Source organism: Ovis canadensis, chromosome 20, assembly GCF_042477335.2.
Source record: "Ovis canadensis isolate MfBH-ARS-UI-01 breed Bighorn chromosome 20, ARS-UI_OviCan_v2, whole genome shotgun sequence".
NCBI classification, from domain to species: domain Eukaryota; kingdom Metazoa; phylum Chordata; class Mammalia; order Artiodactyla; family Bovidae; genus Ovis; species Ovis canadensis.
The window spans coordinates 60,150,670-60,174,385 of record NC_091264.1 but is presented as its reverse complement, the minus strand read 5'-3'; the positions used below and the strand labels follow the sequence as shown (position 1 = coordinate 60,174,385).

General features: G+C 53.5%; 1 protein-coding gene across 4 annotated transcripts in view; it reads right to left on the bottom strand.

The window, feature by feature from the left end:
- The window catches only part of TFAP2A (transcription factor AP-2 alpha), a 22,895-nt gene extending 779 nt beyond the window's left edge, over positions 1–22,116 (bottom strand). The window contains exons 1-7 of one of the 4 annotated variants that reach the window (XM_069562613.1): positions 21,816–22,116; positions 12,306–12,740; positions 9,147–9,198; positions 6,871–7,102; positions 4,845–4,963; positions 2,810–2,951; positions 1–909 (exon numbers count right to left, since the gene is read on the bottom strand). The exon at positions 1–909 is cut by the window's left edge and continues 779 nt beyond it. In XM_069562613.1, coding sequence (XP_069418714.1) covers positions 621–909; positions 2,810–2,951; positions 4,845–4,963; positions 6,871–7,102; positions 9,147–9,198; positions 12,306–12,740; positions 21,816–21,848 — 1,302 coding nt within the window. In that variant the 5' untranslated portion in view covers positions 21,849–22,116 and the 3' untranslated portion in view covers positions 1–620. Of the gene's footprint in view, positions 910–2,809; positions 2,952–4,844; positions 4,964–6,870; positions 7,103–9,146; positions 9,199–12,305; positions 12,741–13,963; positions 15,282–17,287; positions 17,548–21,815 lie in introns of those variants that run through there. The other 3 variants (XM_069562612.1, XM_069562611.1, XM_069562614.1) reach the window with 3 other exon arrangements.
- Between the last annotated feature and the right edge of the window lie 1,600 nt (positions 22,117–23,716).

The following is a 23,716-nucleotide window of genomic DNA, read 5'->3' as shown; positions in this document are numbered from 1 at the left end:
GAGGGAAAACTTTTACAACTGAAGACAAGACATGGAACTTCTGTGTGTTCAAGTTTATTCACAATACTGATAAAAATGTCATGATCCTTTTCGCCTTTTTTTTTTTAAGTATGGCTACAATCTGAACTGAAATATGTAAGGAAGGTGGTGATTCCATCCTGTGAAACTCATAGAATTTTTTTTTAATTTTTACGTTCTTTTTTTCTTAAAAAAAAAAAAAGTTTTTAATTTCTTTGTTGTCTTTGTGGTTGATTTGTTGGATTAAAAAAAAAAGGTTCACAAATCGGACAGAACTTTTCTTTGCTGGCTTCACGGCCTGTTCGGTTCTCTTAGGCTCCACGCGGGGGCGGGGGCGGGGGCAAAGGGGAGGTGATGCTCATGGGGGCGGTCGGGGCCGGGGCCTGAGGGGTCGCCCCTCTCGCCGTGGAGCGTGGCCCCGGGCCCCGGGGCCTCCGGACCGAAGGCGACGGCGGCGGCGGCGGCAGCAGCGGCAGTAGCAGCAGTGGAGGGTCGCTGGTCCCCGGCGCTGTCACCTGCCGGCGGCGGGCGGTGGGGGGATGGAGGTGCAGGCGGAGGTGGGCGGGCGCGCGCGGCGGGGCGGGCGGGGCGGGAGGAGAGCCTCACTTTCTGTGTTTCTCCTCTTTGTCACTGCTTTTGGCGCTGTTGTCCGTGTGGCTGTTGGGGTTGTTGCTGAGGTACATTTTGTCCATGGCCTTGAGGGCCTCGGTGAGATAGTTCTGCAGGGCCGTAACCGCGGCGCACACTGCCGGGCTGCCGAAGCCGTGGGAGATGAGGTTGAAGTGGGTCAAACAGCTCTGGATGCCCGGCTCCAGGATGGGGTTGGGCCGCGAGTTCCCCAGGGGCGATCGGTCCTGGGCCAGCAGGTCGGTGAACTCTTTGCAGATCTGTCTGCAGCGCAAGCAGGGCAGAGAGACAGGGGGTGAGGCTCCGTGGGAGCACAACCAGCAGCGAGACAAGACCTTCCTCTCTGCAACCAGCTCTGTCTGCAGGACAGCTGACCTGACTCAGGGCCCCAGAGACAGACCAGGGGTGCAGGGCACAGCTGGGGAGACCCAGCCACCTCTCAGGAGCCATCCACACATCTCCTGCTCCTTACACACTTCCACTAACGCCCCCCTCTCTCTTTCCACCTGTGTGTCTCTCACCTCTCAGCTGCACCAAACTTTTTTTTTCCTTTGCTGTGCCCTGTGGCATGTGGACTCTTAGTTCCCACACCAGGAATCGAACCCGGTGCCCCCTGCAGTGGAAGCACAGAGTCTTAACCACTGGACTGCCAGGGAAGTCCTGAACCAAATTTCTAACCCCCATTTCTCACTCACACCAGGCATCCCTGACATAGGAAGACACTTCACCCATCGGGAGAGAAAGGAAGGTGAGTAGGAAAGGCAGGGAGTCAGAAACACAAGCATCTCTTCCGAAGCCAATAGCCTGCACCCATCAGCTGTCCTGCTCAAAATACTGTAGAGACCCTCTTCCCTGACCTTCCAGCGTGACCTCAGCAGTCTGAGGTCTGGGGGCATGAATTCTCCACTCATTCACCTTCACATCAGGGTGGGTGTGGACAAGGAAGGCAAAACTTTTCTTGGGATTGCTTTACTCTTAAAAAATAAAAGGCACTTGAATACCCAAGTGTGGGGATAATTCAGTGGTTTGGGGAAGCAGAAATAGACATTTCAATCTCCCCTGCCACCTCCTTTCCCATGCATCCCCACCCCCACCCCCACCGCCCCACCGCCCCCCACGCACCGCCACCAAAAGAAAATGTCTAGGTAAAACTGTGAGTGTGGGTGTGCTTAGGAAGCTAAGAGAAGAGGGAAAAGTTGAAATACAGGCAATGAGGCCTACAGGGGTAGCTCAGTCTCTGAATCTGGGAAGCTAGGACTGGCTGGGGCCTTCCCGAGGCAGCAGCAGACTTGGGTGGGGGCTTTGGATAGGGGGCTCCACACGAGGGAGGCAGAATGGGGAGTACTGGCCGGCTGCCTCCCCCAAGGCCAGTTGATGTCTCCCCAGGCTAGAAAGTGCCCAGCCAGAGGCCTCAGCCTCTGCCCTCTGGATCCAAGCCCTCCTGGGACATCATCTTTGATAATTACCGGCTTCCAAACAAGCCTTTTAATTTCCAGAAAACATATCAAAACAGTCATTTTCTTTTCACACACCACCTGGAGAAGCCTATTCAGCCCAGGCACCAATGGGAATATAAACTTGGGCCATTTTGAAACTGATTTGACATCTCGCCTGTAGGCTAGAACTTGTGGGCTGTGAGTGTGCAGCACTTTTGAGGAGGTCGAGAAAGCAAGGCAAGAAATGGGAGAAGGGATTAGGGTGGAAACTAGGCCAGCTTCTGACCCGAACATTTTGCAAGCCACTAGCTTAATCCTTGCCCTTGGAGAACCTATTGATAAGAGACAAAAACTGACACAGGCAAGTCTGTCCACTCCTTTAAGAACTTGGTTCTGGTTTTCCTAAAATAATAGTCACAAAGCCACACTCAGCTTCCCTCACATCCCCACTATACCCCATTCCCATACATGCTCTTTTTTTTTTTTTTTTTTTAATGAGAAGGTAGGGCAGAAGGGAGGGGAAAGAGGGAAATACACACTCATAATCTTCCTTGTATTTCCTCTTTAAGCCCCATCATGGTTTATAAGATTGTGTTGTAATTTCAGCGTTTACAACAACAAAACTGATTAACACAAAAGGAAAAGAGGCCAAAAGTGAGAGCAAAGACGATTTTGATGTTTCTCTTTGACAGTGAGACACAGAGACCCCGAAGAGGTAAATGTCTTACTTTGTAGCCAGGAGCATGTTTTTTCTTGTCACTTGCTCATTGGGATCGGAATGTTGTCGGTTGAGAAATTCAGCTACTGCTTTGGCAGGAAATTCGGTTTCGCACACGTACCCAAAGTCCCTGGCTAGGTGGACAGCTTCTCCTGGCAAAAGGAGGAAGGAGAGGGCAAAAGAATGAAAAAAGCTGGGATCAAGACTTCCAGCTCCCTTATTTTCTTAACCCAGCTGTCGCAGGAAACACAAACGACTTGTTTCCCCACTTCAGGCATTTTCTTTCCTTCTCTGTAGGGTTCTAGCAGATGCATTTCTCAGGGAAAATGGCCACTTACCCTAGAAGGCCAAGATGATTTGAAAATGTAGATTCCATCACCTCCCCACACAGCCTCATCCCCCACCCTGATGACATTCTCCCACCTTCTCTTTTAAAACATTTCTTGTGTCCCAGCCTCACACCTATTAACGTGTTCATAAAATGATATTCATAATTACTTCTTGAGCTTTTCTGCAAGGGAACGACTCAGGGTTTACATTTTAACTTTATCGCATATAATTATCTGTTCATCCAAACCGATTAACCAAGAGGATTTGAGGGTCACTCCACTGAGTCTGTCTGTGTTGTTGATTTTCAAATCTTTGGTTTTAATTTCCTGAACCAGTTGGTTTTTACTGCAGGGCTTCCTGCCATTAGCTCCAGCTCCGGAAGAACGCATGCGCCAATTAGAGCATCAAAGCCCTCTCCGCGGAGCTTGTTTCCATAAAATGGAGCGGATCACAAACAATAACAGTTCTCCAGAAACTGCCTCCCTGCTATGGGACTCAACCCCCAGACCCATGCACACTACACCCAAAATCATTACTACTATTTTTTGCTTTCGGGTCTGAATGGTGGGTTCCCAGGGCACCGGTATTATTTTTAATACAGTGCTACTGTAGATAAGTTTCTGCAACTGAACGATCGCTTATTCCTTAACAGTTACATGAGTTATCATTTTTGACACCATTAACAAGTGGTTCACAGGATTTCTCCTCAAATTTGTGTTTTTAAATATTTTAAAAATTATTTACAATGTGAGAACCTGAACTGTTATACAATATCTTCTCAAATACAAGATATAAGTAAGATAAAGTGCCATCTTTAAATATAAATGGTGGTTTTGAAATGTGCACCATAACTTAAGTTCCTTTTTTTCCTATTGGCATGATACATTTCCAAGAGAACACAAAGGAAAATGCAAGAGAATTATACATTCATTCCAACACACCCAAACTTTAGCCAATTTAGTATCAGACAAACTTAACAAGGATCTGGAGGAGGTACAAATGTGACTACCATAACTGGACTGTGGCATATATCGAAAGGGAGTGAGGACAGGGTGAGCTTTTGTTTTGAGGGGTTTAGAAGCCTCTGTGTGTGTGTGTGTGTGCGAGGGCACGCTTAAAAAAACTGTCATGAGAAACTTTTTGCAATGCTTATTTCTTTTTCCTTTTCCTATCCAAATAACTCAAAGTCTAAAACTGTTCATTTTTCTTCCTCTCCAGTAGAGAAGCACAATTAAATGAGAGATAAGGGAGCATATGTTTGGAAAACAAAAACCTGAAAGGGCATATAACCCTGAGCTTTCAGGATGGTCTTAAATCAGGATGCAGGTCAAAGATTCCCAAATTAATTCAGGAAGTAATGGTCACGCATTTCTCAAACGCAGATGTCAGAGTAGCTTAAGTGATTTACTGCTGAGCTCCATAAAGGAGACAGGAACTTGAAGAGTATGCAGTTCTTAAATTTTCACATTGTTTAGGTCAAAACTGGGCTGGGGCAGGGGGTGTAATTTGGTAGCAGAGGGGAAGAGGAAAGGAGGACAGGACTAAATGCAAATAGTTTTTTCACATGCAAGAATTCTGTTCACTTCCAGCTACGTTCTCTGGAAAAAAATGAAACTGCACAATTGACACAAAATATAACCAAACATCTGGCCATTGAATAGCATCCACTTTCCCAGGAGAAACTTCCCTTCTTGTTAGCAAGGGAACTCGCTTACCCTCTACTAGTGATGTGAGCAGGGTGACATTGGCAGCTTTACGCCTCCCTGCTGGCAGATTTAATCCTATTTTGTCCAGTTTTTCTCTTAAAGATCTTCCTCCATTTTTAGACTTCGCCCTGTTTCACAAATATATGTGAGAAATGGATTTAGAAAACATTCAGTTGCTCTGCATCCCACTGTACTCATTTTGACAACTTCCTAAAATTCGCTTTTAAAAATTAAGAATCCTGGCCCCTAGATATATAAGGAAAGGAAACCTGGGAAGGAAAGATCATAGGAGATGCATACTTGCTAGACTGTAAAGCACCCTCTGTGTTCATTTATTACTGCAACTATGGTGGCAGGTTAGAAGGTTTTGATTTCCCAACTCTCTAAAGAAGAACCACAAACAGATAAACACAGTTCTCATCTCCAGGGTGTGAAGTATTTTTGAGTTCAACTGATTACTGTATATTTTCCCTGTTGTTACAATCACACAAATCCCAATGGGGTCTTTAAATTGTCTTTGCTAGATCTGCTGTGAGCCTGTTCAGAGTAACCAAAGTTATCATCACTCTCAGGTTTCTTGCTCGGCTTCAGCCCCAGTGGGAAATTCATTTCACCAACTGTTTACATGCCATGTCACCAGCCTAAATGGAAATGTCAAAAGTTGATATCAGCCTTTACAAATGTCACTGAATTCAGAGACAGTGGAGGTGGTTCTAAATAGATGTCTAAATAGACTCCCATAATCAGAAAGTGGTTAAGATAAATTGTTTAAATAAAACAGCAAATTAATTAATTTCAGATTTTATTCCCTACTCAAGTGCTCTTTAATTGTGTGGATTAGATTATACTCCCCTAGGTAAACAGTCTCCAATACTGGGGATGGGGGAAGGGGTAGGAAGAGGCAGCGGCAGATTTAGATGTGTCAGTGAAAGATTACAAAGGGACAGCAAATGACTGTGAAGGAGGAAGAAAAGAGTAGAACAGCTGATGCTAAAATCTGTCCAAAAACGGTTCTGTAAGCCTTTGTATAGGATATACCCATCACAGCAGAACTCCGGGTCTATATACAGCTATATGTATACACGTCAAAGAATGAAGTGTGGGGCCCACTTTCTTATTAAAAACTAGAAAGAAGTAGGAAATATCTGGGACCGTTCAACGCAAGACCCACCACACACAACCCTGGCTGGGACCCCAAGAAGTAAAAAGCCCATAGGAGGAACAAACTGCCCTCAGGGAAGGTGCTTCACCTCGCTGACCCTCATAAAACCTTATCTAGGAAACGAATCATTCCAACCTCGCGCGTGTTGAGATGAGAATTCCTGACCACGTAAGCAACATGCAGTCGTAGGTAGCGACCGCACAAAACGCACGTAACCGTGCCGTGCACGCAGGCTGGCACGTGCGGACGCGCCGCATCCGAATTATTAGTGCAAGTCCCTCGGGCCCGTGAAGCCTGGGGAGACGGGGACGCGGGGGCGTGGCGCGCTGACTCTAAAACCATCGTCTTCTGCTTAAAACCCTATTCAAGGGCCGCAAGCCCTCTGCGATCAGAGACCTTGCATGCAGGCAAGGCAAAGTGAGCAGCCCGAGATGAAGTTTTCCTAGGCCTGCGACACGGGCGCGAGGAGGGAACAGGCGGATGCACGGCGCCCCGCGGCTGCCGCGGCCGGGACTGAGTCCGCCGCGGAGCGAGCTGCGCGTGCGCGCGGGGAGGGGCGGGGGGCGGCCGAGCGCCGGGTGAGCGCGCCACGCCGGCCGCGCGCCCCTGGAACGACGGAGCGCGCGCGCGCGCGGGCGGGAAAGCGGCGGAGTGCGCAGGCGCGCGTCGCCTCGCCCCGCCCACCCCACCCCCAGCTCCCACCCACTCGGTTCTACGCTCTTTCTCCCCGCCCCTTTCTTTTCCCGCGGAGGGCGGGCCCTGGCGCGAAGCCTGTTGGCGTCACCGCCCCGGCGCAGGCGCAGTGCTTTCCCCCCGCCCCCCCGCTCTTCACGGCTGCGGGGCGGGGATGGGCGGGGCCATGCCGGGCCTCACCTCCTCAGCACTCCGCCCAGCAGCGAAGCGTTGAGACACTCGGGCGGTGAGAGGCGCCGCTGTACTTCCGCCACCGTGACCTTGTACTTCGAGGTGGAGCTGAGGAGCGAGAGGCGACCCGGAACTGAACAGAAGACTTCGTTGGGGTTCACGACGCCGCCGAAGAGATTGTCCTTGTTGATGGGGATGGAGGAGACGGCGTTGCTGTTGGACTTGGACAGGGACACGGGGCCTGCGGAGACACATGGGGAGGCCGCGTGTGGGCGCCGGGGAGCCCTGTGGAGCCCCGGGCCCCTCGCCCCAGGCCTGCGCCGCCACCAACCCCCCTTCACCCGCTTCTCCTCCAGCCCCGAAAATCCCATGGCTCCTTCCCCACCTCCCCTAGTCCCTCCGGCTCCATCCCTGTCGGGAGTGGAAGCCTGAGCCCCTTGGCGCGTCCCCCCCCCCCCGCCCCCGGTGACCCCGCCCCGCCAGCCCGGCTCGTCCTTCCGCCGGGACCCCTTCGCCCTTTAACCGCTGGGGTGCTGTTTAGAGGTGCTGGTGAGGCGGTGACCCTCTCGCCTCTCCGCATCGGAGGACACTGGGCCCAGAGCCGAGAAAAAAAGCCCCGTGTGCATTCAGGGTGGGGTGCGGGGGAGGCGAGGGCTTCTTCAGTGTTGGGGAGAAACTGTTCAAAGACCCATAATTAAAATCAGCCAAGAGTCTCCACGGCTAAAGCTGCCTGTAAAAATGAGCATCTCAGTCATGGCACCCAAGCCGAGAAGTGGTGGATTCAAGGTGTCACACAGCGCACACGCCCCAACCTTTTGATAAATAGTCCTTTCCTTACCCCCCTCCCCTTTACGTTTATCTGTGAAAAGGGGTTTTGGAAGTCCATGCCAAGCCCAGTTTTGAATTGAAAAAAAAAAAAAAACGGATAAACAGGCCTACCATGGAATACTAGCAATGTGTTCTTTGACGAGCAAAGAGTTAACAGTCCCTACGCTTAAGCGCCTTCTTGGGGGGAGGATATATTCTTACTAGTTTAAATCACAAGCTCTTCATTGTTGGATTCCCCCATACTTGGGGGAAAAAAAAATTCAAGGCCAGCAGGAAGTGGACCAACACGTTACATTTCTAACACCAATATAATTCAGATGCATTCACAACCATTTAAATACAGTATGCATTTGTATTAAAATTCCACATGGAGACATACTACATAATATATGCTTATCTCAGTACTCTCTTTAATAGGGATATTTTAGACGTATAGGGAGGGGGGGTCTCTAGGTTTTGGATAGATCACTTGTGACATTAATAGCTCTGGGGAGGCTAATAGAGACAATAGGAGTTAAACGAACTCTTGAGAGATTACTAATAAAAGAGCCAATTATCATGTCGACTTGGAAAGAGCATCTCTTAAGATTTATCCCTTGCACATCTAATTTGACGTGACAAAGACTTCACAGATGCAAAAATGAAACTTTAAACTCGCTAACAATATACTGATTGGGGTTAGAAATGAGAACAGTTTTATATAGCATCATTCTCTGGTGGTGCCTTGAATCCTGAAATGTAACGTTGCCACTATAACCAAGTGGGGGGGGGGGGGGAAAGCTGCTGTGAATAGCATTTAATCCAGTAAACTTTATTTTACTCACTAAACACAACATAAATTACAAATCTATCCAAATCACTTGACACTTTTAAAAAACAATTTCTGCTCAGAACAGTTATGCTAATAAACCTGACATCTTCAAGAGGCTCATTTTAACCAAAAGCCAAATTTTTGCTAACCTAATTCACAAAGTTTAAAAAACCCTTCAACACCTAATGAGAAATTCAGTATAAGAACTTGAAAGGTTTTTTCCCCCCTCTGCTAAGGAGTGCTGTCTTTATCATCTGCCCCCTTATTAATACTGAATTACTTGCATCGTTGTTAGCATGATGCGCTTCCTATAACACTCATGGCCACTCAGGCAGTGGATTAACTAAACTGTTAAAGCTGTTTCAAAATTGAAATGCCACTTCCAAATCTGCTCAACTATTACACATTTCATGTGTTTGTCCAGATATCATTAAACTAAATTAAATGGTCAAGTCATAAATCAGAACAAAGCTAGCCTGTTGCCATTACTAAATCATTTGAGCATTGCTGTTCTATGCCTATCTATTCGATAATTCTGAGCCTTTAGGAAATCCTACTTGAAAAAAATAAATACACCTCTGCAAGTTCTTTTAAATAACACTGTGCCTGTAAGGACATGCTTGGAATGCAGAAGGAAATGGCTTACCTTTCTTAATTACAGTTTGATCTGGGATGTTAATACCCGGGTCTTCTACATGCTGCAACAAAAGGATACACATGGATGTAAGTGTATAATCAAAACAAAAGGAAATGAATATTTCGCGCAAGATAGGGGGAGGGGAAGGCGTAGAATCGAAATCCCCCCTCCCATCTGGTGACATTTATATATAAACATCTCATCTTGGCTTATTGGAATTTGGAGCTTTGCAGCTCAAGAGGTTTCACTGTACACCCACAGCCAATTTCTCTACCCCCAGCAAATAATCCACATTTGAAGGAGGTGGGAGTGGGGAACAAAACTTTCTTTGGAAATTAAATCGAGTTTGGGAACACCTAATCTTTCTCACAGCCTGCTCAACCTTTCAAAATACACCTAGCTTTAGTTTGGCGCCTCAGCGGCTTCGGACTTCAGCGATTCCACTGTTCAGGTAGCAAAAACCAGAGAAACACAATAGAAATGACAGAGGCGGGAGTGGCCTGGGAGTCCCGAAAACGTTTTAGGTGATGTGATAAAGAGCTAACGTGTTTGTGCACCTTCACTTACAGAGAAACAAACAAAAAATTTAAGGACTACTGTCTAAATTGAATATCAAATATCAAATTGGATATGAAAACGATAAAAAGAAGGGAGGGGGCAGCCTTTGAGGTTTCCTTGCTGTGTCCAACAGCAGATTTGTTAGTGTGGCCTTCTTTCTTCCCTTTTTTTTTTTTTTTTACAGATGGGTGGGTATACGTGTGCTACAGTCAAAACGTGATTAGAAAGTAAAATGAAATCATGTTTTCTAATGCAGAAACTGACAGGCAATATAATGTCTGGCTGTGTTTACAAATTAGCACCAGGGCTGCTGAGATAGAAGATTTCGCAATCGTTACCAAACGCAGACATTACCATTTAAAAAAACTATTACTTCCTTCTCTAGTCTTTGTCCAACAATAATACTGATTCGAACATTTTCCATTCTGTCTTGGATTTATGCTCCTGTTAATTGTGCCTGATCGCAATGATTCCGGGTGGATGGTACTAAGTTGCTTTATTACAGGTTTTATTATACTCAATGCTCTCATTTGTAACTTGCCTAAAGTGCTTCTGGATTTAAGTATAATTAAATTGAGAAATGTTCAGAAATGACTACTGCTGCAGTTCTTGTGTTTTAACTATATGGGGAAATATGATCCCTTTATGCATGCACCCTAAACCCATAAAGTAAATGTAGTGTGGCATAATACTTTTATTTGTGTTATTTCTAGACCTTGTCCATACAGGGAAGACTGTTAAGTTTAAAACCCCACTGAGATATTAATGATTAAATAATTTTCACCATCGATTTGATTTTCTTAAATATTTGGCGTTCGTTCTCATTAAAGGTTAACTGTTGCAGCAATGGGAAAATTGAAAACAACCCTTTTCCTGACCCAAATTCCTTTGAAAGAATTTTCTCTTAAAAGGTTGGGGGAGGAAAGGGGAAGAGCAGCAACTGGGTTTCCTTGTTTTTATTCGATCTTTTGGTTAATTTCTCCTGTAGGCCAATTTCACCACAAAGAGAGACTATACAGGTGTTAAGAATTCACACCAGCCACTTTGCAATTTTTTGCAAAGTAGAGCAATTCTAATTCACAGTAGGTTTAAAAAGCTAGCAACGTTATTTTGCAATTCAAATATTTCCAAGGAGCAGACTAGGATCAGGACTCAGAGACTCTTCGGGAAGGGGAAGATCAAATGGTCACAACTTCCAAGTTTGTTTTTTAATGGCCCTTCTCCCAACTATTCCACCTCTCATTTTACTTTCCAAGAAACACACTGTGTAATGTGTTTCTAAAACCATGTATGAAAATACACACATATGCATGCACACAAGACTTACTAAACCCCACACTGGATCAAATGCCTACTTTCCTGCTTTCCATGCTAGGCTGCTAAACATAACCAACAAATTTCAGTGATTAACTAGGCCAAATGAGAGATGTAATAAATTTTCTATTTCCCTATGTAACTTAAATAATGTTTTAAATTCACCAAGCAAGCAGGTAAGTTCATCTGACCATTTTCTTTGCAATCTAATGCAGTAATCATTAAACTGTCAACGGACATATTGCTGCAATATTTGATGCAGTAATTTGAAATAGCATTTTAGCAAAAATCACATCCAGATACATTTCCTCTCCAAAGAAAAGCAGCATTAACAGAGCCTTTACAGCTTTAATAAAATTATTGGCTTGTTCTAATTCCATTTCAGGAAGGTTGTGAGGAAACCATAAATATGTAGAATTGAAGCAGAGATGCTGGTTTAAATTTAATTTCAGAAAGTATTTTCAAATTATCAATAGCCTGGTTTGCATTGCCAAAGAGTAAATGTGCTAATACCATGCTTATTTAGAAATCATAGAAAACTGCATTTATTGATAACTGAATTAGAACTCAAAGACTGCATTGCCCAATTGTCTCAAAACATTAAAGTAATATGGGGGTGTAGCAGGTCTTGATGGGCGTTGGGAACCCAGCTAATGATTTATGAGGTCAGCACTTAGCACCCCTAGGAAGAGAAAAAAGGCTGCATTTAATGTCCTCCTGTTCGGATTTGCCACTTAGTATTCTTTAATCAGGGTAGGGTACACACGTAACTTTCAAAGATCCCCTAGCACTCATAAAATCCGGCCAAAATAATTTTCTTCGTGTGTCTTTTACACTTTCTTTTAAATCGATAGGGCATTTAAATGAGCTCTTTGGATCCACTCTAACACGTCTTTCAGGACTGGGAGAAACCCCTACGTCAGACATAGCGGTGGAATCAGATCCTCTCATAATCGAAACAGTTTACTGTCGCCGAGAGGGGAAGGTAGCGTCCACGGTGACACCAGTCTGATTTATAAATGGTAACGCAGGCATTGTTTGAAGGAGCTCTGCGAACCATTGTTCTCCCGGCCGAACTCTCAACTACTTTTGAATCTTTGGCATGCGGTTGGCTCGGTGGGTGCTCAAAGGGTCCACCCGATAAAACAAAAGGAGATGTGAAGAAAGTAACCAGAGGGGAGGAGGAAAGCCCAGTCCCCGGGGCTGGACGTTCCAGGGGGGCACCCTTTCCCGGGCGTGGGTGAGCCGGGACAGCGTTTGCTCTCCCGCCGCCCGCGCGCGCGCGCGGCCTCTTACCGGCACGTCCTCGATGGCGTGAGGTAAGGAGTGGATCGGGAGGTCTCCGAGTCCGGAGCCAAGCCCGTGGGGGCCGTGCAGGAGGTCCTCGTGCCGCCGGTAGTCCCTGCGAGGATCCAGGCCCGACAGCTGGTGGGGCAGCCCCCGGTGCGTGTGCAGGAGCCCAGACTCCTGGCTCTGCCTCTGACCGGGCCAGCCCGGGTGCTGCGGCTGCGGCTGGGCGTGCAGGGGGTTCAGGCTGTAGGGGTCGTTGACGTGGGAGTAAGGATCTTGCGACTGGGGGTAGATAGGCTGGTAGGGCGGGGGGAAGTAGGGGGGCTGGAAGTCGGCATTGGGGGTATGGGACAGCGGCGGGGCGCTCGTGTAGGGAGATTGACCTACAGTGCCCAGCTGGGGCAACCGTGCCGTCCCGTTGCTGGCGCCGTCGTGACGGTCCTGGAAGAGAGCGAGGCCAAGGGGAGAGAAGACGGCATCAGGCGTCGGGCCACTCCGCCAGGCTGCGTGCGAAACCGCCCGGCCCGGCCGCAGGCCGCCGCGAGGAACCAACCCACCGCGCGGCTTTGGCAGAAAATTCTCCAAAAGCGAAACGGGCCCTTCCTTCCCCAATCATAGGGAATTTTCACCGATGCCAATCGAGGGGGCATTAGAGACTCTCCTTAGGCGTTTCTTGCAAAGGGGGAAAAAAGGCAGAACCCGGACTACAGCCCGCTCAGCAGCAGAGGGAAACCTCCCTTAAGCAAAATTAAAATTCCTAGTAAATATATTAAACAGCTAGAAGCGGCCTTTTCTCTGTCCCTGAGTTTGAACCTGCCCGCCACATCGTTATTGTTTACCCTGTTCCATTTATTTGGAGGGGGGTAAAATCATGTCCATTCAAAGACCATTACCATTTCATGACTATTTAAATAGAAACATATTTCGTAGAGGGGCTGTAAGGAAAGCCCACGTTTAAATTACCAGCTCAAAGAAGGTTTTTAACTGCGGGATTGGGGGCTGTCTTTTCCGCTTCCTCACTTAGGAGCCTTTTTCTGGACAGAGTCGATTTATGAGAGCGACGAGGAAGAGGGGGACTTCAAGTAAAGGTTTAAAATGCAAAGATTCAGCCTTATATTGGGTTTAAAAGAGAGGTGCGCCCCGGGGCGGAGGCCCCCGCCCCTTCCACCCCAGCCCCAAAGGGCAGAAGAAACGCCTGACTTCTGTTCCTCTATTGCAATTCGTTTGCAAAACAAGCGAACGGAGTTGATTCCAGGGAATGCGAACCCTCGGAGGTTCAGCCCTGGGCCCCGGGGGCGAAGAAGGGGCACGCCGGGCAGCGTTTTTCCTACATCCGGATTAAGCATCAGATGTTGAGCACGTCTCGGGAGCAAGTGAAGAGGCGAGGAAATACAGATGAACGCGGAGAGAAAACACGCTGGGGAAGTAGCGGCGAGGTAGGTGTGCGAGCCGGGCGAGGTCGCGCGGGGCTGAGGGGGGGACCGCGTTCGACTGAAGGATGGAAGAGAGGGAGAAAAACGGGGAGGGGGTGGGAAATGCAAACGAGGAAAGGCGGGCGCCCTGAAGGAAAACCGGACGAGGACCCCGAGGTCTCGCTCCGCAGCCCCAGGTTTCCAGACTAGGATTCCTAAGGAGGCAGGGGTGGGGGTGGGGATGGGACTCACCATAGCTGAAAAACTGTGAACTAACATCTGCGAAGAGTCTGGGGTAACGAGTCAGGGTGGAAAACAACAAGCAAGCGCGGAGAGCCCGGCTGCCCCGCCGCCCGAGCGCGCCCCACACAAAAGGCGCCCCGCGCCACCCAGGACTCCGGTCACCGCGCCGCCGCTCCCCCGGGCGCCCGAGCCCTGCTCTGGTCCATCCGAACTTGAACCACCGATTCGAGCGGCGCCTTCAGCTGGTCGAACCCACGGTCTCTATCCTGCCGCGATCGGGTAGGATTCAAAGTTCCTTAAAAAATTGGGGGAAAAAAAAAACAACCCCGAAAAGGCAAAAAAGCAAAAAAAAAAAAAAAAAGAAAGAAAGAAAAGTGTGTGTCTGTGTCTGTGTGTGTGCGCGCGTGTTCCTTAATCCGTGTCTCCCCCTCTTTTCTGAGCCGCGGCTTCGCTTGAGCTTCTAATAACCGCGCTGGGCAGCGTTCCTGGAGCCTCCTAATAGCAGATATTCATGACTATTAATATTACACGAATACTTAATAAGGGAAGAATGCCTGGAAATCGAGCGTGAAGCGGAGAGGCAACTCGCGCCGGAGCCGGCTCTCAATGCAGTCCATTGACGGGAGCCTCAGTGTAGCAAATCGGAGGTGGGGAGAGGCAGCGCGAGAGACAAAAAGCGGGCGAGAGAGGGAGCGGGCGAGCGCGCGGGGGGCCGCGGCGCGGCGGCTGGCGAATCACAGGGAAGGGGCAACATTTTAAAAGGTTGCAGGGTAGGCCAAAGCGAAAGAGAAAGAGGGAGACGGGGAGACCGAGCGCGAGCGCGCGGAGAGGGGGAGAGTGTGTCTTGCGTGCGTGTGTGAGAAAGAAAGTGTGGGCGCGAGAGAGGAGCCAGGAGTGGGGAGAGGGGAGGGAGAGCCCGGGAGGAGGGGGGGAGGAGGGAGGGGAGGGGAGGGGGAGGGAGGGGAGGGGGCCGCGCCGGAGCGCGCGGAGGGGGAGGCCGCGGGGGAGGGGGAGGGGAGAGGAAGCGAGCGAGGACAATCAGACCTAAAAGGCTGGGGCAGACCTCGGCATGCCGCGGGGGCCGCGCGGCGCGGCCGGGCGCTCCCGGAGACCGCGGCCGGGCGTTTGAAGGGCTCTCGGCCCCCGAGCTGCGGCCGGCCGGGCCTCTCCGGCCACGGGCTCCTCCGCTCCGCAGCCGGGCCTGGGGCGCGGGGTCCGGCCGCCCGCCGCCGTGCGGCTTCTCCATGGCCCGGCGCCCCGCCTGGGTCCGACTCTCGCCTGGGCCGCCGCTCTCTTGCTTCCCGCGGCCTCCTGGGACCGGCCGCTCTGCGCCGCCGGCCGCCCCGCCCTCGGCTCTCCCCGGCCGGGGCTCGCGAAGGAGGGGCGGGGGTTGGGGGGAGGCACAGGACCGCGGCCCGGGGCGCGCAGAGACGCGAGGCGGCCCAGCCCGGGCGCCGCTGGCACGGGCTCCCCGCTCCCGGCGCAAACCCGTCCGACTGGCTGGGGCACTCTCGCCCGACGCACCCCCGGATGACACGGCTCGCTCTCCCCCGCTGCCGCTGCCAGTCTGCCCGCCGGGGTGTCGGAACAAGCGGCACCTCGCCTCCTGCATGTCCCTGCAGAGCCCGGAATAATTAGACAGCCCCGAGCCGGCTCGGAAACCCGAAATCCCTGCTCCGGCGCTCGCCACCGCGAAGTTGTTGAAACAGCCTTAGCTCTGTTTTCTCCTCTTTCTCCTCTCGCTTCTCGTTTTTTTTTTTCCTTTGCTCTCACTCACACGCACATGCACACGACGCGCCCCCACAGGGTCCCCCCTATGGGGGTGCAAGTTCATCGCTTCCCACCTGGGTCCCCCGGGCGCCTCGCGCCACTTTGGACCCCGCTCGCCGGGGCTTTCGGCCTTCGAGAAGGGGGATGCCCGAGCCCAGGGCCACGGCCCGAGGAGGCTTAGGAGCTCGCTGTCACCCCGACCGGTCCGCAAAGGACCCCCCCCCGGCCCTGAAAACAAAGCGACTGGTCTGACATGGAGTCAGTCTCTGCACCCCGCACCAGCCAAGCCACGAGTCCCCAGCTAAGCAACCAACCCCTTGGCATGTCTTTCCGTGCCCCATTCACAGGGGGAGGAAGGGCGAAACAGGAGGGACTGGGGAAGGAAAAAGAATTAAAATAGTCCACGGAGAGGAGACGAGGAGGGAACGGGGGACACGTCGTTCGCCCGAGCCCAGAGTCTCATTTCAAGTGAAGACCCCGCCGCGCCCCGCACAGACCTCTACGCCCCACATTCCCAGCTCCAAATGCCAAAAAGAGAGAAAGAGAAGGGGGGAGGGGAGAGCCAAAGCCGGGACTGCCACCTACTATTTACGTAGGTAGTCTCTGGCAGCGGCCCCCTCCCCAGCCCCCCTCCCGTGATTCATCGGCTCTTTCTAGCGGGGGGCTAGAAGGGGGCTGCGGCAGCTGCCGCCAGGCCCGTGGTCCCGGGGCTTCCCCGGCTGCCCCACGAAGCGGAGCTCCCGGGACTGTGGGTTTTGAAACAGGCTTCAAGGCGGCGCGCTCTATCGGCCGGGCGGGCTCCGCGCACCAGAGGCTGTGGGTAGCCCCGCCGGGATTCCCACGGTCACGCAGCCGAGGGCGCGGCGGCCAGCAGGCTCCCGCCTCCACCCCAGGGATGCGCCGACCCAGTAGCACAGAGCGAGAAGCTGCCTAGAACTTCTCGAATAACGCAGGGTACTGGAGGAAGCCCCGCAGCCGTTCGGGGAGGAGTGCTCTCAAACTGAACCGGCTCACAGGGAGGTGCGCCCCCGCTCAGAGCGCAGGCTGCGGACCCCTTCTCCAAAAGGGAGGGGGCCTTTTTAAAGCGGGTTGGGTGGAGGAGTGGTAGAAAGGAAGGAAAGAATGAAGAAATAAAGAATGTTAAAGATCAGAGACAAAGAATTAAAGAGGGAAAGGGGTTTTCCCTTTCTCTTTCTGGTGACCTGGGCCCTCAGAAGCTCGTTGGAGAGACAAGCAGAGTTCAGAGACGCCTGCCCAGTTGCCAGCAATGACTTCAAAAACCCACGTTCGTCTACCCTTAGCCACACTCAAAACTGGTCCGGAGAAAATCGGGGTAGGGGGGGAGTGGGACAGGGGGCTGCGAAGGAAGAGAATGAAAGAAGGGAACGTCCTCAGCCTTCCTCGCCAGCTTCTCTCCTGCGCTCTTCGGGCGAATCGGAGAGGCGGACGCTGCGCTGGGCAAAGTTTGTCCCACCCTCCTCTCGCAGCTGGCGGCGAGGAGAGGAGGGAAGCGGAGCTCCGAGCCTGCAGCCGCGGGAGAGACTGCGCCCGCGCCGCGCTTACCTCGCAGTCCTCGTACTTGATGTTGTCCGTCAGTTTCCAAAGCATTTTCATGGATCGGCGTGAATGGGTTTGGCCCCTCTCCGCCTCGCACCCAAGTGGAGCTACTCTCTGGGTAAGCGCAAAGTGCCGGCTGCGGGCGGCGAGCGCAGGAGGAGGGGGAGGGCGAAGAGGAGGAGGGTGAGGAGGAGGAGGAGGGTGAGGAGGAGGAGGCGAGGAGGGAAGGAGCTCCCGTGTGCGCTCGGAGATCTCCCTCTAATGGTAGAAACTTTTCCCTTTTCCTGCTCTTTACCAACAGCCTAATCGCCTCATTAGCATATCAACAATAGTCCAATTGCTCGCCAGCACCACAATCTGCCGCCGGCCGCTCTGACCCAGGTATAAAGGCCTCTGCGAGCCGCGAACTCGCTCCTAGAGAGCACGCCCGCCCGGGAGCCCACGGAGTCTCCCCTGAGCCCCGCAGCGCGCCGCTGAGCCGGCGCCCCCGGCCCCGTGTCGCCCGAGTCGTCGTCTCTCTCCTCTTTTCCTCGTCCCGGCCCTGCGCACGGTCCGAGCGGCCGCTCCCGGGGCCCAGCTCTCCCAGCACCTCTCCCCCATCCCTGCCTCTACCAGCGGTTCCGTCCTTTCGGGCCCTGTCCAATTTTAGCAGAAATGATTATTCCTTTTCTCAATTAAATATAACCATCAACCCAAGACCGGCGACATCACTCCAGGATTTTCTGCCCAGCTAAAGATCGCCTCCGCTGCGGGTAGCCGCCACCTCCGGCCGCAGGGCCCCGGGAGTTTTATTGGCTTCGAGCTTCACCGCCCCCCACCCCCCAATCCCCAGGTTGGAGATTTTTGCCAAACGGCTTTAGTCGCTCGGCTGGGGTTTGCCATCCTTTAATTGCCGAGTGTAAAATAAAAAGTGTACCCCGAAGAGGTTGCTTGACAGCTCCAGGGGTTAAATACTTTTCCTCGCATTTGTACGAAGCTAGGGCCGACGGATAATTCAACGTGGTATTTGGGCTAAGGGCTTCCTAGGTGCGATGTGGACAGGAATACGGAAACTCCTACGGAGGCTCACGCACGCTTCTGGAGTTGAGCCGAAATACCGACATGTGTGCGCCGTGTCATGCATGCATCAAAATAAATCGCTGGGAACCAACCTTTTGCTGTGCTAATCTGCTCCAGTTTTCCCAAGATTCCCCTTTTTAATTAAAGCAGGGAGAGTTCCTTCATGATTCGGTGCTGTCACTAACGCGAGCGCGCTCGCGGCGCAGTGCCCGGCTGGCGCGGAACCCGGAGGCCGGGGAGCCACCCCCTGGTTCTGGTCCGCCAGTCTAGACTCCCCGGCTCCACGCAGGGGCCTGCACGCCGCACTCGGGCTTCGTGTTTTTTTTCCTAGTGTGAAACAAAATTTAAAGAAAGAACGACCCAAAAAGATGTGATGTAATCATTAGAAATAGAGGGATCAATTTCCCCCGGTGAGCGTCCTCGTTTGTCCTCCGTAAAAAATCCTTCTTTCTCCCTCTGCAATCCTGCAAACCACTCCCCACCCCCAACCCCCCACCCCCACCCCCACCCCCAGCAACAGTAGGTTTCGCCTCTGAGTTGCTTTAGTAACGACCTCTGATTCCGTCTAGGCCTGTTTCTTGCAAAACTCCAGGCCTCCCAGTTTTCTCAGGGCGTCCTCGCAGGGGCGGAGGAGAGAGAGTAAGAGGCTGTGGCAAATAGGAGCGTTGCTTAACAGGTGGAAGGAAGGCGAGAGGAGGGGGACCCCCCTCCTCCCCAAGCTGCCCAAGGGCAAGTCTCCCCCCAAAAAGACCGCGGCCAATTCCCCAAGCCTGGCAGAGTAGGCCACAAGCACCACCGTCCTCCCAACGACAACAACAACAAAACTTTTAAGTTAGGAAGACGACCAGAGCTAGAAGGGGGTTCAGAGCCGGGGGTGGGGGGAGAGGGGGCGCCTCCCGAGGCGCCAGGCCCTCCCTTGCACTCCCTTTTCCCATCTGCACACCAGCACAGCCTCTTGGCTGAACCCAGCTCGAGACTCGGCACGGTACTCCGCCCTCAAAAACGGTCAACTTCCAGCCTAGCGCCACGCACCCTGCGGGCTGCCCCCAGGGCCGCCGCCCAGCAGCAGCGGCTGGACGTCGGGAGGGAGGCCGCCTGGAGCACCGACACTCTCCCAGCAGCCGCCGCAGCCCCAGAGAGCAATCTGTAGGCCACGCTCTGGGCTGGGAGCAGGGCAGTGTACACCCTCACGTCGCCAGCGCCCCCAATGCGCATGGGGAGCTAAGTTTCGCTTTCTTTCTCCTTCTGGGCTGGGGAAGGCATGTAAAGGCCTCGTCTTATCCACATTCCCTCTTCGCTGAGGAGGATCTCTGGCTCCGCACCCGCCGGGGCTGCTAAACTGTTGTTGTTTTCCCGCCGAGGGCGCCTTTGAGGTGCAGATTGGGGCCCGAGGGCTCTGCGGCGCCGAGCGCTTTAGAAAGGCCCCAGCCAGCGTCCCGTCGCCCCCGGAGCCAGCGAGACCGCGCTAGTGTCAGCGTCATTTCCACCACAAGCCTCTTCATTGCATGTCAATGCTCCGGCCTGCCAGGGACCCCAGGACGGCAGCGCCAGGCCTGGCGGCAGGGGTCAGGCGGGGGTAGGGGGGCTGTCTAGGCCTGGCCTGGGCTTGTGTAAAGGGCGTTGGGAAAAGAGTGAGTTATCTGTGTGAGGGACAGAGACAACTGAGAGAGACCAAGAGACACCCAGGGAGACGGGATGCTACCATTTTCGCCGGTGATGGTGGTGGTCACCACCAAGTGGGCCCCAGGAGTCCAGCAGGCCCAACCTGAAGGACCTGGCCCCTACAGACCCCAAAGCCGCTTGCCCGACCGGAGATCCCAGCTTCCCACTGCTTGTTAAACTGAGCCTGCCCAGAGACAGGCCCATGGTTCACTCCTGTCTTCTTCAGGCTGGAATCTTGCTGCCTACAAACCTCAGCGGGGGCTCACTGGAGGCCCAGCCCGTGGCCAGGCCTGCACTCCTGGCCTTTTCTCACCCAGAGGATTTCTGCGCAAAGTTCACCCGGCTTGAGGAGAAAACCGAAAGACCTCGGCTTTCAAAGAGCCCCCCAGTCTTCACCCTCCAGAGAAGAGAATGAAGAAGGTCCCTGAGAACCACAGGGCAAGAGAGGGAGAGAGTGGGTGCCTGAGATCTGAGTTCGGAGTGGGATTTGCACCCTTAAACCACAAAGTCTAACTCTGGAGATGAAGTTGCACTTGTTTAGGTTTAACTGGGAAGGAGAGGCTTCAAAGACCTCCTAGCTGGTAAAATAATAGGTACAAGGAAAGAAAGACATCGTGTTGACTTCCTTTTCCCGACTCCAGAGAGCGAGGTGAAGATGGGACTTCTCTGAACTTTGCTTCTCGTGGCCAGAACCTGAAACAAGCGAAAGAACTCGCCCCGGAAGGAGCAGGGCCTCAGCTTTTCTTTAGGAAGTTCGGGGCCTTCCATTCCAATGGGCTGGCAGGCTTTTCCACACTCAGAATCTCTCCCCAAGAGGCCTTCCCGTGGCTAGGGCGAAAAGAGGGCCCGGCGGTTCCCATTAGGAAATCGGCGACAGGGGAGAGGCTGCCCTCCTCACCAGCCTGGCCACAGCCTCCCTGGTTTCGTAGGGAAATGTCTGGAAGGCAGGAGGAGGGCGCTGAACCTAAGGCTCCCTTGGCCGAGTTCGGGCCCCGGGCTCAAAGAGCGAAGTATCTGGAGTCTACTTGGCCTCGCCGGTGCCTGCGGCCTAGTCGGGCCAATGTCGGGAGGCGTTGGTTTCGATCAAATCTAGGCCTTCTGCCGCATCCCTCGCCACTTACTGCTCCCCACCAGTCACCTCCAAGCGGTGAAAAAAGAAAAAAAAAAAACTAGCTTCGGGAACTAGCCGGAGTGAGAAGCTCAACTTGGCGCAAACTCTTTAAGGCATTCCCCGGAAAGAACACGCTCGCCGGCGCGACCCGTCCAGCCGGGCCCCTCTCTAGTCTTGCCGCCCTGTCGGTTCCCCCAAATGTGGAGCCGAGAGGAGAGACAGGTGCAAGGGAGCCCCGGCTCACGCGCAGCCTTGGGGTCCAGGGCGAGACCGGAGGCGTAGCGAGCACGGAACCTTCCTCCCAGCGCAGCGCACCCCCGCCCCGCGCCCTGCCCCCGCCCGAATGAGTCATCCAGCCCAGTTTCTACTTGGGGGGTGGTGGCGGGGCGGGTGGGGGGGGGCGGCGGCTGTAGCGCAAACCACAAGTGACCCCCGGGGCCACCTGTGGAGCGTGCGCCGGACTTTCCCCCGCGCCCGGCCGGCCGGTGGCGCGCGTGGCCCCTAACGCCGCGGCCGCCGCCTGCGCCGGTTTTCTCCTGCCCGCGTTCTCTCCGGGGAACACTCCTAGGCGCTGCCCCGCGCGCCTCCCCTGCGACTCCGCCGCCCTGGGCCACGGCTCCTGCTCTCCGCCTCCCCCCGCCCGGCCCCCTCCCCCGCTCCACCCCCGCCCACCTCAGCCCCATCCAAGGCAAACCCCCGTACCTGCCAGTCCCCCATTTTGGCAAGTATGGACATCGCGGCTCGGCGCTCCTGGCGACGGGTCCCCGCCGGGCATGGGCTGTAGGGCTCGGCCGGGCCCGCTCCCTGGAATCGCTTAGGCAAATCCTCCTTTTTTTACCTGCTCACCAACATCTCACCTGGTCATAAAGAGCTGGGTTGCTACCTGCCGACGCATGCGCGCTAGCCCAGGAATTCGCTCCGCCAGCCCTTTAGTCCCAGCGCCTCGCAGAGCTGACCTGGGAAGTGATGGATTTATAGCCGCGGCAATCTCGCCATCAGCTCCAGCTTTTCCCAACAGCCCCAACCCGCTTTCCCGGTCAGTCCCTGGCCGGAGAACCGAGGCAAACTGCCTGCTGGAGCGTGCTGGGAGCGACGCGAGAGTGACTCGGTGTGTTTTCCCACTCAAGCAATGGGGGCATCTGCACGCTCGCCCCCGGGCTCTGTTCCCCTTGGGAACTTTGGCGGGGGGTGGGGGGAGGCTGGGAGACTCTCCACCCCTGGGTGGGAGGCGGGGGAGGGCAAGACCCGGGGCCTGGGCCCGCCGCTGAGGTGCCGCGCACCTGGAGGCACGCGGTGCGGCCTGATCCCGGTTCCGGCCTCCCCACCGGCCCGCGAGGTTCAACCCGGCGGATGCGGGTTCGCAACCCTCAGGGCGGCTTCAGCGTCGGATCTCAGATCAAAGTGTTTCTCAGTAGGTGAAGACGTTCACGGTTCTGTTTCATTTCTGGCTTTCAGGGTTAATCTCCTCCCACTGCAGACAGTCAAACACGCGCGCGCACACACACATGCACACACGCATTTGCGCACTCAGACACTGACGCTTCTATTTTAAGTGCACCCGGGTCTCTCACTTTCACCGGTTCCCGCCCCTCCCCCACTCCTCCATGGCTTCCTAGCTCTTTCCCGCCCCCCCCCCCCACTAAAACTTTTTAGAGGGACGACGGGGGCGTCGGTGGTTCTGGGCTGGGCCACCGAGGTTTGGGCTGGGGGTTGCTTTCCCATGACAGATAAAATCACTCAAATGATTTCACCGCTGTCTTCTAATTAGAAGGGAGCTTGAAAAGAAGCCGCAGGATTCGGGGCTCCCTCGGAGCTCACCTGCTCGGGAACCACACCTGGCCGGGAGGGAGGCAAAGGGCTGAGGCTCTGGGCCCCCAGGCGACGGTGCCAGCCCGGGTCTGGCCGCCGCCAGTCCTGGGCTTGGGCCTGGGACCTCTGGGACGGGGCGGGGTGGGGGTGGGGGTGTCCCAGGCTGCGGTCGCGAGGACCGAGAGAGGAAAAAAGAACCGATTTCAAATCCTCTTCTCTGAGGAGTCAGGCAAATGTGGGCGAAAGATCAGCTCCGCGCTGAGGGGAAGGACTTGTCCCCACAACAAAACCTCCCCTTTCTAGAACCCCTAAGAGCCTCTCTCTCCTGGGGGCGGCCCCAAAGGCCTTGCACCCTCCTGACCGTCCCAAGGGTGGTGTGGTGGTGTCACCCGGGCATATCCATCGTTCCTGGACTGCGGGACTTGGAGCCCGCGCCGATTCTCTCTAGCTGATTGGAAACTTTCTTGGACCTGCCTTAGAACCTGGCTCAACAAGTTTGGGTTTTGTTTGTGGGTTTGTTGGGTTTTTTTCTTTTCAGCGAATTTTAAGCAACTTAAATTAGGACTTTTTTAACCCATTCACGTCTATCTTTAACCTCTCCGGCTTTTTCCAGCGGTCAAAATAGTTTGGTGAAAACCCAGTTCTTCAGAAAGCCCAACGCACGCCGAGGTCGCGCCTGTAGCTCGAAGAGTCTCTGGCGGGAGGTGCTGTGCGCCCTTTAAAGGGAGCCCAGGTTCAGGCCCGGGGAGCCTGGCTTCCCCCTCTTAGGCGTGTGAGAGCTGGAGGGACCGGGG